This window comes from Bos grunniens, chromosome 11 (genome assembly GCF_055505025.1).
Source record: "Bos grunniens cultivar Pamir isolate PY7600 chromosome 11, Bosgru_T2T1.0, whole genome shotgun sequence".
Classification (NCBI taxonomy): Eukaryota; Metazoa; Chordata; class Mammalia; order Artiodactyla; family Bovidae; genus Bos; species Bos grunniens.
Genome location: NC_141175.1, coordinates 77,906,741 through 77,919,931, shown reverse-complemented (window position 1 = coordinate 77,919,931; position 13,191 = coordinate 77,906,741). Strand labels below are relative to the sequence as shown.

Genomic DNA, 13,191 nt, shown 5'->3' with positions numbered 1-13,191 from the left:
AATGATTGCTAACAAAAGCGTTAACAAACCTTAATGAAGCCTACTGTAAAACAACTATACTCCAATAAAAATTAATTAAAACAAAAATAGTAGCCTACATAAATCTCCATTGGATTTGTACCCAATATCAGCATCAAGTGACTTGAAGCTTTTAAGTTTGGGACTCTTTTTTTTCCTTCCTTTGAGGTGCCCTTCAGGGGCATTTACTTCAAATAAAGGTCAGTTTCATCCAAGTTAAAAATCTGTACCAGGGAATATACAGTTCAGTTAGAAAAAAAAATTTTTTTAAACACTGGCAGATGTTTTTGTACTCTTCATCTATATTCAGCCTTTCTACATATCTTATAAGAATGTAGATATACATATCCACTTTTCATAGTGGAAAGTATAATGGTTAAGCCAGCTACCGTGAGGTCAAGTAGCTGTTGCCAAGCTTACTCTTTAATTGTGGGAAAGCTTGGCCTTGATCTCTTCAAAACTTTAGTGGTCTGGAGGAGAAATCATTTGTGAATCCGTGCTAGCACCCTGTTTTGCTGCCATCATTCCCCTCTTAACCAATCGCATGTGAGCTAATTCAGACTAAAGAACCAGACATTGTAGCACAACAGACATTATGTGGGCAAAGTGTTGTTTACGGACTGTCCAAATAATGTTTCACACATATGTACTGTTTTCTCAATATGTGTAGAGACTGTTGTGATTAATAATAATAAATGAATTCTCATAATTGTTTGACTGCCATCGTAGCTTTTTCATCATCTTCCCAAGAGCTTCCCCTACTTCTGTAAAGGCTGGTAACTGCTGCTTTGGAGTAAAATGCAGTATGCTAGAGATTGCTTTGGAGAAGGCAATGGCAACCCACTCCAGTGCTCTTGCCTGGAGAATCCCAGGGACAGGGGAGCCTGGTGGGCTGTCGTCTATGGGGTTGCATAGAGTCGGACATGACTGAAGCGACTTAGCAGCAGCATCAGCAGAGATCACTTGCAGAGTTCTTCTAAAGGAATTTACTGGATATTAGAAAAAAAAATTCTGTGTTACAACCAATAATAATACATGATAACCATTGCTGAGCTTCTATTAAGTCTCAAGTACTATATATACTAAGTGTTGTGTATGGTGGTCTACTCTTTCATCTTCTGGGTAGCTGTTGTTACTACTTCCATTACAATAGACAAGGAAAAGGCGGCTTCAGATCACAGAGCCAGTAAGTATGAGAGCAGGGATTGGTTCCCAGCTCTCTACTCAGGCCTTTCAAGCTGTAGATTCTGTTGCTTCACTTACTCCTCCTCACATGATTTCCCAGCATGTGCTTTTAAACAACATCAAGCAAAGTTCCAGTGTAAATACATGACTTGATTTAGCCTCTGTTAATTGGAACACTGTATTACTAATGGAAATTAGGGGTTTATAAGGTAAGTTAGAGATACTTTATTTTAATAACGTTGACTTGGGATTGTTAAATCTGTAAGGAAACACAGTTCATTTGATTGTAATTAATGTCACGTTTCTGTATATAGCACTGCTTATGAAGGAGATTACAGGCTTGTGGGGGCTTCCCTTGTGGCTCAGTTGATAAAGAATCCACACCAATGCAGGAGACCTGGGTTCGATCCCTGGGTTGGGGAGATTTCCCAGAGAAGGGAAAGGCTATCCACTCCAGTATTCTGGCCTAGAGAATCCCACGGACTATATAGTCCATGGGGTCACAAAGAGTCGAACACGACTGAGCGACTTTGACTCACTCTTTCACAGACTTGTGGGGGAGGCACTGTTTTATTAATAGGGGGTTTTGAATGCCAGACCATTTCCCTTTGCATATAAGTCCTAAACACGTTTGAATTAAGGTATCCTACTGAGTAACTTCAGAGATCTGCTGCACAGTTTGTACTTTTTGGGATCAAATGCTGCTCATTATAATTAGATTTTTATGATTTGTAGTTTTGTATTCTTAAAAATAGGACCTACTTATTTACTTTTCTTTTTCTTTCTTTTAGGAAAACATCAGGCATTGTTTCTGGCAGTTTTTGTGACTCCTCTTATTGATCTTCGTTCTGACTTCTCCAAGTTTCAGGAAATGATAGAAACAACTTTAGATATGGATCAGGTATGCAATATACTCTTTAAAACAGGCACAAAAATAATTTTGAAAAGCAAAGGCACATCAGAAAACTTCTCCAGATTTCTCTTATTAGTGTTGAATTGTAGCACTTGTAGGGCCCTTTTGAGACAGTGTATGTAAGAACGAGTGATGAGAAAAGGTTTTTAAATTTTATTTTTTTAATAAAAATCATTTCAGTGGATAAAAATTAAGAAGGGTTAACAGAGGAAGTGAATATTGGGGATAAGTGCCCTGTTTAAAGAAAATTTCATAAATAAAAGATTTCACATTTGCAAGCTGAGTTTTAATTCTAAGAAAGAACCAAAGTTATAGTCATTGAAAAGGGACAGGGTATAGAGGTAAATATGGAAAATAAGAGATGTCAGCTTCTCTTGTTTATTTCCACGTAGGGAAGGTCTTTGGGGGAGGAGGTGAGAGTGAGTGTATCTCTAGTAGTCATTATATACTGAAAAGTTAACCATGACTCTGCATACTAATACTGTGAAATTTTTCTACACTGAATTTTCTGTTAAACGTGATCATGCAAGGAATACGTGCTTCAGTTCAGTTCAGTCGCTCAGTCATGTCCGATTCCTTGGAACCCCATGGACGGCAGCGTGCCAGGCTTCCCTTTCCATCACCAACTCCCGGAGCTTACTCAAGCTCATGTCCATCGAGTTGGTGATGCCATTCAACCATCTCATCCTCTGTCGTCCCCTTCTCTTCCCGCCTTCAGTCTTTCCCAGCATCAGTGTCTTTTCAGATGAGTCAGTTCTTCGAATCAGGTGGCCAAAGTATTGGAGCTTCAGCATCAGTCCTTCCAATGAATATTCAGGCCTGATTTCCTTTAGGATTAACTGGTTTGGATATCCTTGCAGTCCAAGGAACTGCAAGAAGCTTGAAGAGCTCAGTTGGTAAAGAATATGTGCTTACATTATTCTTATTAAATGATAGTTAGATTCTTTGCATTCTTCTTAATAACTAGATTAATTGGAGTTAACACATGACATATGTGATGCTGGTTTAATTTTTTGTTGGATAATTAACTGAGATTCAAAATACTAAACCACATTTACTCTATGCTTTTTAGGTTTTAGAAGTGAAAGAGGAGTGTTTGTATAGGTATAAATGCTTCTTTTCTGGTATTATTTTGTCAGTAATAGGGCAGTCTTTTCCATTTACTTGTAGGTTAAGCAGTTAGGAAACTTGCATCATTTTCACCCATTGTTTAGGAAGACTTGTGTTTTAGTTCTTGTTTCCTCTGTAATATCACTTTTAGTGGAATGATTTTAGGTACATAATTTTTAGATCATTGGGAGCCTAGCAGTCTGTTTTATGTTTTAACAAGCCCTCCAGGTGATTCTGATACATGCTTAAGTTTGAGACCCACATATTTTTAATGCATGGAGATAGTGGCTTCAGTTCAGTTCGGTTCAATCACTCAGTCCTGTCCGACTCTTTGCGATCCCATGAATCGCAGCACGCCAGGCCTCCCTGTCCATCACCAACTCCCGGAGTTCACGCAAACTCACGTCCATCAAGTCGGTGATGCCATCCAGCCATCTATCCTCTGTCGTCCCCTTTTCCTCCTGCCCCCAATCCCTCCCAGCATCAGAGTCTTTTCCAATGAGTCAACTCTTTGCATGAGGTAGCCAAAGTACTGGAGTTTCAGCTTTAGCATCATTCCTTCCGAAAAACACCCAGAGCTGATCTCCTTTAGAATGGACTGGTTGGATCTCCTTGCAGTCCAAGGGACTCTCAAGAGTCTTCTCCAACACCACAGTTCAAAAGCATCAATTCTTCGGGGCTCAGCTTTCTTCACAGTCCAACTTAAGGTGGCCATAAAGGGCAGAATCAATTGTAGTATTTCAGCAGAGCTTTGCCTAACCTCTGGGTTTTTTCAAATGTGGAAACATCTATAATGAAATGGAAAAGCTCAGTTCTTGCTTTTCCATCTCTCTGTTTTAGTCAGAGTGTTGTTGATCATCAAGATCTACACATTTATTTTCTTTCATTTTAAGGAATATTTACAAATATCCAACTCTCCCCAGTCACAGGTGAGGCCACATCCTTAGCTGTGGGGGAAAAAGGGGCATCAGTATCCAGATGTCTACAATCTTTGGATTTTAGGAGCATGTGAGTGTGTGAGACTGTGTGTGTTTGTATATGTGTCTGTGTAGGCATAAATGCTTCTTTTCTGGAATGATTTCTTAGTGACAGGGGAATCTTTTCCATTTATATGGGGGTTGGTGTTCTTGAGGATAGTTTTCCAGAAAGATATTTAAAGTACCAGGATACAAATTTGTAAAGTGCTTTTCTTTATTTGATGTTTTTCTCCTTATAAATGGAACACATAATATTAGAACAAGAGAAACAAAATGATACAGGGAAATACAAAGGCAAAAATTACTATCTTTGATCTTTCTCCTTCCCTCTTTTCAGATGAACAGTGTAATAGCTGGTGTTCTTTCTTCGCTTCCATTATATTTTCCTTATTGTGGATTAAGGATTTTTACTTTGATCTGAAATACTTGACACATACCTGTTAAACTTGAATTTGCTGTGACTGTAAAATAGTAGTCAGTGTCAGTTCTTGAATGATGCTGCCAGAAGAGCATTTAAAGATTTTATAAATGTCTGGAAGGAGTGAGTCAGAAAGGAAAACAGTGCAATAATTGGATATAGACTGGAAAAAGAGAGGTCATTTTTCCTAATTTCATTGCTATCACTTTAGATATGACAAGTCCCAGTTTTTAGATCTGAAGATGGAATATTAAGTAGTTAACTTTGTAGGGGAAGAAAGACTTGTCTTCTTGTAGGTTCACTGTTTGTTGTTGTCATTCAGTCTCTCCGTCTTGTCTGACTCTTTGCAACAACATGGACTGCAGCATGCCAGGCTTTCCTGTCCATCACCAACTCCCGGAGCTTGCTCAAATTCATGTCCATCGAGTCGGTGATGCCATCCAGCTATCTTGTCCTCTATCTTCCCTTCTCCTCCTGCCTTCACTCTTTCCCAGCATCAGGGTGTTTTCCAGTGAGTCGGCTCTTCACATCAGGTGGCTAAAGTATTGGAACTTCAGCCTCAGCATCAGTCCTTCCAATGAATATTCAGGATTGATTTCCTTTAGGATTGACTGGTTGAATCTCCTTGCAGTCCAAGGGACTAACTCCAGCACCACAGTTCAGAAATTCAAAAGCATCAATTCTTTAGCGCTCAGCCTTCTTTATGTTCCAACTCTCACATCTGTACATGACTACTGGTAAAACCATCAGATCAGATCAGATCAGTCACTCAGTCGTGTCCGACTCTTTGCGACCCCATGAATCGCAGCATGCTAGGCCTCCCTGTCCATCACCAATTCCTGGAGTTCACTCAGACTCACGTCCATCGAGTCAGAGATGCCATCCAGCCATCTCATCCTCTGTCGTCCCCTTCTCCTCCTGCCCCCAATCCCTCCCAGCATCAGAGTCTTTTCCAATGACTCAACTCTTCGCATGAGGTGGCCAAAGTACTGGAGTTTCAGCTTTAGCATCATTCCTTCCAAAGAACACCCAGGGCTGATCTCCTTCAGAATGGACTGGTTGGATCTCCTTGCAGTCCAAGGGACTCTCAAGAGTCTTCTCCAACACCACAGTTCAAAAGCATCAATTCTTCGGGGCTCAGCCTTCTTCACAGTCCAACTCTCACATCCATACATGACCACAGGAAAAACCATAGCCTCGACTAGACGAACCTTTATTGGCAAAGTAATGTCTCTGCTTTTGAATATGCTGTCTAGGTTGGTCATAACTTTCCTTCCAAGGAGTAAGTGTCTTTTAATTTCATGGCTGCAGTCGCCATCTGCAGTGATTTTGGAGCCCCAAAAATAAAGTCTGACACTGTTTCCACTGTTTCCCCATCTATTTCCCATGAAGTGGTGGGACCGGATGCCATGATCTTCGTTTTCTGAATGTTGAGCTTTAAGCCAACTTTTTCACTCTCCACTTTCACTTTCATCAAGAGGCTTTTGAGTTCCTCTTCACTTTCTGCCATAAGGGTGGTGTCATCTGCATATCTGAGGTTATTGATATTTCTCCTGGCAATCTTGATTCCAGCTTGTGCTTCTTCCAGTCCAGCGTTTCTCATGATGTACTCTGCATAGAAGTTAAATAAACAGGGTGACAATATACGGCCTTGACGAACTCCTTTTCCTATTTGGAACCAGTCTGTTGTTCCATGTCCAGTTCTAACTGTTCCTTCGTGACCTGCATACAGATTTCTCAAGAGGCAGATCAGGTGGTCTGGTATTCCCATCTCTTGAAGAATTTTCCACAGTTTATTGTGACCCACACAGTCAAAGGCTTTGGCATAGTCAATAAAGCAGAAATAGATGCTTTTCTGGAACTCTCTTGCTTTTTCTATGATCCAGCAGATGTTGGCAATTTGATCTCTGGTTCCTCTGCCTTTTCTAAAACCAGGTTGAACATCAGGAAGTTCATGGTTCACATATTACTGAAGCCTGGCTTGGAGAATTTTGAGCATTACTTTACTAGCGTGTGAGATGAGTGCAATTGTGTGGTAGTTTGAGCATTCTTTGGCATTGCCTTTCTTTGGGATTGGAATGAAAACTGACCTTTCCAGTCCTGTGGCCACTGCTGAGTTTTCCAAATTTGCTGGCATATTGAGTGCAGCACTTTCACGGCATCATCTTTCAGGATTTGGAATAGCTCATAGCTTTGACTTTAATAGGACCTTGGCAAAATATTGTCTTTGCTTTAATACATTGTCTTGGTTTGTCATAGCTTTTCTTCCAAGGAGCGAGTGTCTTTTAATTTCATGGCTGCAGTCACCATCTGCAGTCATTTTGGAGCCCAAAAAAATAAAGTCTGTCCTTTTCCAGTCCTGTGGCCACTGCTGAGTCTTCCAAATTTTTGGCATATTGAATGAAGCACTGTAACAGTGTCATCTTTTATAATATAAATTATAACTTTATAATTATATAAATAGCTGGGATTTCATCACCTCCACTAGCTTTGTTTGTAGTGATGCTTCTTTCTAAGGCCCATCTGACTTCGTATTCTAGGATGTCTGGCTCGAGTGAGTGAGCGCACCATCGTGGTTATCTGGGTCATTCAGATCTTTTTTGTATGGTTCTGTGTATCTTGCCACCTCTTCTTAATATCTTCTGCTTTTAAGTCCATACCGTTTCTTTCCTTAATTGTGCCCATCTCTGCATGAAATGTTCCCTTGGTATCTCTAGTTTTCTTGAAGCGATCTCTAGTCTTTCCCATTCTATTGTTTTCCTCTATTTCTTTGCATTGATCGCTGAGGAAGGCTTTCTTATCTCTTCTTGCTATTCTTTGGAACTCTGCATTCAGATGCTTATATCTTTCCTTTTCTCCTTTGCTTTTCGCTTCTCTTCTTTTCACAGCTATTTGTAAGGCCTCCCCAGACAGCCATTTTGCTTTTTTGCATTTCTTTTTCTTTGGGATGGTTTTGATCACCATCTCCTGTACAGTATTACGAACCTCTGTCCATAATTCTTTAGGCACTCTGTCTATCGGATCTAGTCCCTTGAATCTATTTGTCATTTCCACTGTATAATCAATTGTAAAGGATTAGATTTAGGTCATACCTGAATGGTCTGGTGGTTTTCCCTACTTTCTTCAATTTAAGTCTGAATTTTGCAATAAGGAGTTCATGATCTGAGCCACAGTCAGCTCCTGGTCTTGTTTTTCCTGACCGTATGCTGCTTCTGCTGCTAAGTCGCTTCAGTCGTGTCTGACTCTGTGTGACACCATAGACGGCAACCCACCAGGCTCCGCCATTCCTGGGATTCTCCAGGCAAGAACACTGGAGTGGATTGCCATTGCCTTCTCCCCTGACTATATAGAGCTTCTCCATCTTTGGCTGCAAAGAATCAATCTGATTTCGGTATTGACCATTTGGTCATGTCCATGTGTAGGGTCAACTCTTGTATTGTTGGAAGAGGGTGTTCGGTATGACCAGTGTGTTCTCTTCGCAAAGCTCTGTTAGCCCATGCCCTACTTCATTTTGTACTCCAAGGCCAAACTTGTTATTCCAGGTATTTCTTGACTTCCTACTTTTGCATTTCAGTCCCCTGTGATGAAAAGGACATCATTTTTTGGTATTACTTCTAGAAGGTCTTATAGGTCTTCATAGAACTGTTCAACTTCAGCTTCTTCAGCATTAGTGGTTGGGGCATAGACTTGGATTACTGTGATATTGAATGGTGTGCCTTGGAAGCGAACCAAGATCATTCTGTCGGTTTTGAGTTTGCACCCAAAGACTGCAAAACCAGATGAGAAAGAGCACAGATTTTGAGTTCACAGAAAAATATTAATCAAGGAAGCTGTTAGAATTTGGGATGTGTATTGTATCTTAGTAGGGAAGGGGGAGAGGGAGAAAGGGCACTTACTGGAAAGCAAATGGCTTTTAAGGCAGATGAGTGAGCTCTTTGGAGAGCAGATGGAAGATATGATAGTTTTGACTTCCCTGGTTGTGAAACTCTCTAAGAGAGGACTTAACAATTGAGTTCTTTGGGGGTGCTCTGCTGTTACGGAAATAACGGGGCTCAGAAACAAAGTCTACTCTCATACTTTTGTCTCAGTATAATTTTTATGCCACAGTGATATATTGTGGACCCCCTTTGACATTAAGTTCTTTGCCAGTAAGATGTGAGTTGTGGATTTCCTTTTTTTTTTTTTTCTGAGTAGATTATTGAGGTTAAACTTAGTATCAGTTAGGACTCGTATTTTTTTGCAGGTAATCTAAACTCAGTACATCTTGGCTCAAAGGGTTGCTTTATTCAGAAGCTCTGTGAGCCCATCAGAGAACTTCATTTCTTGGTCTTTTCTACTTTTTTATGATTTAAATTTTAACCTAAGGCTGGTTTCTCTTTTGGCTCTAAGATAGTTACCTACCAGTAGAAGTTCATGCCATATTCCAAGAACGATTTCTGCAGTTTGCCTTGATGGGACTATTTAAGCAGTGAGTGTGGCCAGAGAAATAGAATGTGGTTATGGGCCTAAGATAACCAAGGGTACATTACTTCTCTAGCTGGAGGCCACAAAGTAAGAGCACTACTGGGAGGGGGGAAGGAGGGGAGTCACTGTTGTGACCACCAGGAGTGTCTGCTAGGATTCTGCCCTGTAACTGTAGACTTTCATGTTTTATAGTATGATATTGTCTTTTAAATAAATCAGATTCCTAGTTAAAACCTGTCTAGAGTCTCTAGGGAGGTGACTTACTATAATATCTTTATTCTCAGTTACAAACTTTTAAACTTAGCTTGGGTTATAAGGTGATTCCAACCCTTCACTGTCATTGTGGATATTTGTGATGAGTTTAGGCATTTCAATTACATGACTCAGAACCACTTTGAGAAAACCTCAAGAGAATATCAGTCGTTTTATGTATGATTTCATATTTTCTAGCTGTGCACTTAGGAATTCATGTGATGAGGGGAGCAGTCATTTATGTGAATGGTTGGGTTACTTTTTATCTTTTCCTAGAGGCTTAGCTTTTTATATAAATGCATCGCTTGTTTTTGTGGCTGCTTTCCATAAATTTTATGGAATGATTTTCTGTTTTTGAAGTGAATGTAGAGCAGAACTACCATAAAGCAGGGTTCAAAAATAACAATGATTTTTCACAAAAAGTAAACAGTTTTAGTTTATTGGGTGATTCAGTGGGATGTATGGAATTTTTAAACCTTTCTGTACGTATTTGGACCATTTTATCTTTGAATCTTAGTTTTCACATATACTCCTTACTGATATTTCATCTTGGAAAAGTACTGACTTTAGATAAATTTTTATTGAAAATCCTGGGACAGAAAATTGAAATTGTTTTTAATAAGCCACAGTTGAATAGTTCTGATACAACTATATCATTGTAGATATATAGAAGTTTTAAAGATGCTGCATTTATATGCAGTATACTTTAAAGTTTTTATACTTGGAAATGAAAAAGAAATACAAAAAAGCAAAGTATTCCTATTCTCCCACCTAGAATTAACTGTCAGAACCTACTGGCATTTTTTCTTATAGTTCTGCTTTAAAAAACACAGGGCTAGGGGTTGTCCCTCTTGGTCCAGTGGTTAAGACTCCCTGTTTCCAATGCTGGGGGCGCAGGTTTGATTCCTGGTCAGGGAACTAACATCCCTCATGCTTCATGGCCAAAAAATAAAAATAAAACACTGTTTATGTAAAACTGATAACTATATAAAGCATTCACACAATGCAGAAAGGAAGAGAGATGGAAGTTAAAATATCCCCCACATCTATCACCCAGAGATAACTGTTACTAAAATTAGTCTGTTCTCAAGTATGAGCAGGATTGAAGGTTTAGAGAAGAGACATTGAAATTTTGCATTTTAGTCCCTTACAATAAAGTACTGTCCTATTCAATCTCCTAGTAGTGCCCCCATTGAGACATAGCTAATGGTCTTTTTATGGTTATATGCAGACAGATGCATAGATAAATTAGAGCAGGAAACTCATACTGTAGATGTAACTTTTAATTTTAAAAGGGTCTAACCTAATGGTTTTCAGTGTAATAACAACAAAAAAATTACTGGAGGGAATTGTTTAACTTCAGTTGAATGATTTTTCACCATAAGAGAGGGTAAATAATCTAAAACATAGGTTAAAGAAACTTAAATTAGAAAAGATCGAAGTTTCTTTGACAAACGTGTTTCAGTTTTGGAGTATTAATTACCTACTCTGAAAGTTGAGCAGTTAACTACTCACTCAAATGTGCTTCTACATAACTCCCTTTATAACTCTTGGTTTTTAATAGTTCTATTTTTGCACTGGCCAGGTCTAAAATACGCATATGTCTGTAGCCTTAATTCCAATTTCCAGACTGTTTAACGTTCATTTTTATTTGTAAATGAATTCAGTGCTCATCATGTTCTTTTACCATGGCTTCTTCATTCCTGGGTTTTAAAATGCTTAATTCGACTTTTATTTGGCCAGATTTGTCTTTCAGGTTTTTTTTTTTTTTAAGGTTGATGAATATTATTATAGGACTTGAATTACTTCATGCTTGATAAACATATCTGTCTTTTAGCTTTATTCTCAAACAAATATTTATTATAATTAGTGCTTTCTTAAAACTTCCAGTGTGCATCACTATCTTCTGACATTCAGTACTAATGAAATGTCTGTTACCACTTTGATTTACAACTGCCCCTTCCTCCCCACCCACCTCTCCATCCCCGCGTTTCAGGTGATCTGCTCTTCCTGCCTAGATGTCTGAAAAATTCCTCATTGCTCTTCTCTTTTCTTCACCCCTTAACTTTCCCTGCTTCCACCTTCCCCCTTTCCTTTGTCTGGCCTCCCGTGCCTCGACCCCCCCTGTTTCCTTTCTTTTCTCTTCCAACCCCTGTCCTTCCTTCCCCCTCTTTCTGTCCACATCCTTTCTCCTGTTAATTTTTCCATTCCCCTCCTTTTTTTTTTTTCACTTTCCTCCTTTTTGAGGTGTTTAAAAATCTTAACATTTAATTAGGAAATACTTGTCATACTAATAGTATGCTCACTACAAAGTCCTGTTTTCATACATCCCTCCACAGAATTACCTGCTATCCTGGAACTGGTGTTTATTGTTATAGTTTTCATGCATTTCATTACTATAATAGGTACTATTGGTTATTTATAAACTTTATAAATAATATTGTCTTATCAATATTTTGATTGAAATTGCATTTTATTTAGTGATTAACTTAAGGGAGAATCAACATCATTACAACATTGAGTCTTTCTATCCATGAATATTATATTTTTTCCTTTTTTTTCTTTCCAATGATTACATTTTTGGAGAGTAATTTACATAAAATTTTTAAAAGCATATTATTCATTGGTATTTACTACATTTTCATTGTTGTGCAGCCACTACCACTTAGTTCTAAAATATTTTCCATTACTACAAAAAGAAAACCCGTACCCATTAGCAGCTACTCTCTTTCCCAGTTTCCTCAGTTGCTGGCAGCCACTAACCTACTTTTATCTCTACTGTCTTGCTAATTCTAGACATTTTAAATGGAATCATACAATATGTAGCCTTTGTGACTGGCTTCTCTTATGATCAGAAAGGTGCCATTGTATGGGTATACCATGCTTTGTTTATATAGTCACTTGTAGATGGACACGTAGGTCGTTTCTACTTTTGGCTAGCGTGAATAGTACGCCTTTGAACAGTCATGTACAACTCTTGTTCTGTTCTTTTAGATATATAGCTAGGAGTGAAATTGCTGAGTCATATGGTAATTTTATGTTTAACTTTTTGAGGAATCACTGCGCGTTCTCCCTGGTCCCTTTACCACTTAAAATTCCTACCAACAATATATGAGGATTCCAGTTTCTGCACATTCTTGCTAATACTTGTGGGTTTTTTGTTTTTTCTTCATTGTTGTAATAGCCACCCTAGTTAGTATGAAGTTACATTTCATTGTGGTTTTGATTTGCATTTCCCTAGTTTCTGAAGGTAAACATCTTTTCATATATTTGTTGACCATTTTGTATCTTTGGAGAAATGTCTATTCAGATATTTTGTTCATTTTTAAATTGGCTTATTTGTCTTTTTGTTGTTGAATTATGGATGGGACATGTTCGCTTAGTTGTGTCCAACTCTTTGCGACGCCACGGCAGGAGGAGCCTGCCAGGCTCCTCCGTCCATGGAATTTTCCAGGCAAGAATACTGGAGTGGGTTGCCATTTCCTGCTCCAGGGGATCTTCCCAACCCAGGGATTGAACCCGCGTCTCCCGCACTCTTTACCATCTGAGCCACCAGGGAAGCTCGTTGAGTTATGAATTCTATTTATATTCTGAATACTGAACCCTTTTTCTAGGAAATACATGTTTCTGAGTTTTCCAGTTGCCAAAATTTGTTCATAGTGATTGCTTATTATTTTTAAAAGCACTATTGTATTTGCAGGCAGAGTTCCTGTTTATTTTTAATATAATATGTGCCTCTGATATTCCATCCTTTGCATAGCCTGTTTATTTTAGAGGAGCAACTTTTGACTTTTAAATCCTCCTTGTAGCTTTGGGTTGCTTTGTTTTTCATTAATGTCCAGTCTTATGTATAT

The 13,191-nt window shown here is 38.8% G+C and overlaps 1 protein-coding gene across 1 annotated transcript in view; it reads left to right on the top strand.

The window, feature by feature from the left end:
- Positions 1–13,191, top strand: part of MSH2 (mutS homolog 2) — an 80,076-nt gene that overhangs the window by 42,535 nt on the left and 24,350 nt on the right. Inside the window, exon 8 of the mRNA XM_086327080.1 lies at positions 1,995–2,104. Within this exon, the coding sequence (XP_086183206.1) occupies positions 1,995–2,104 (110 nt within the window). The remainder of the gene's footprint in view (positions 1–1,994; positions 2,105–13,191) is intronic.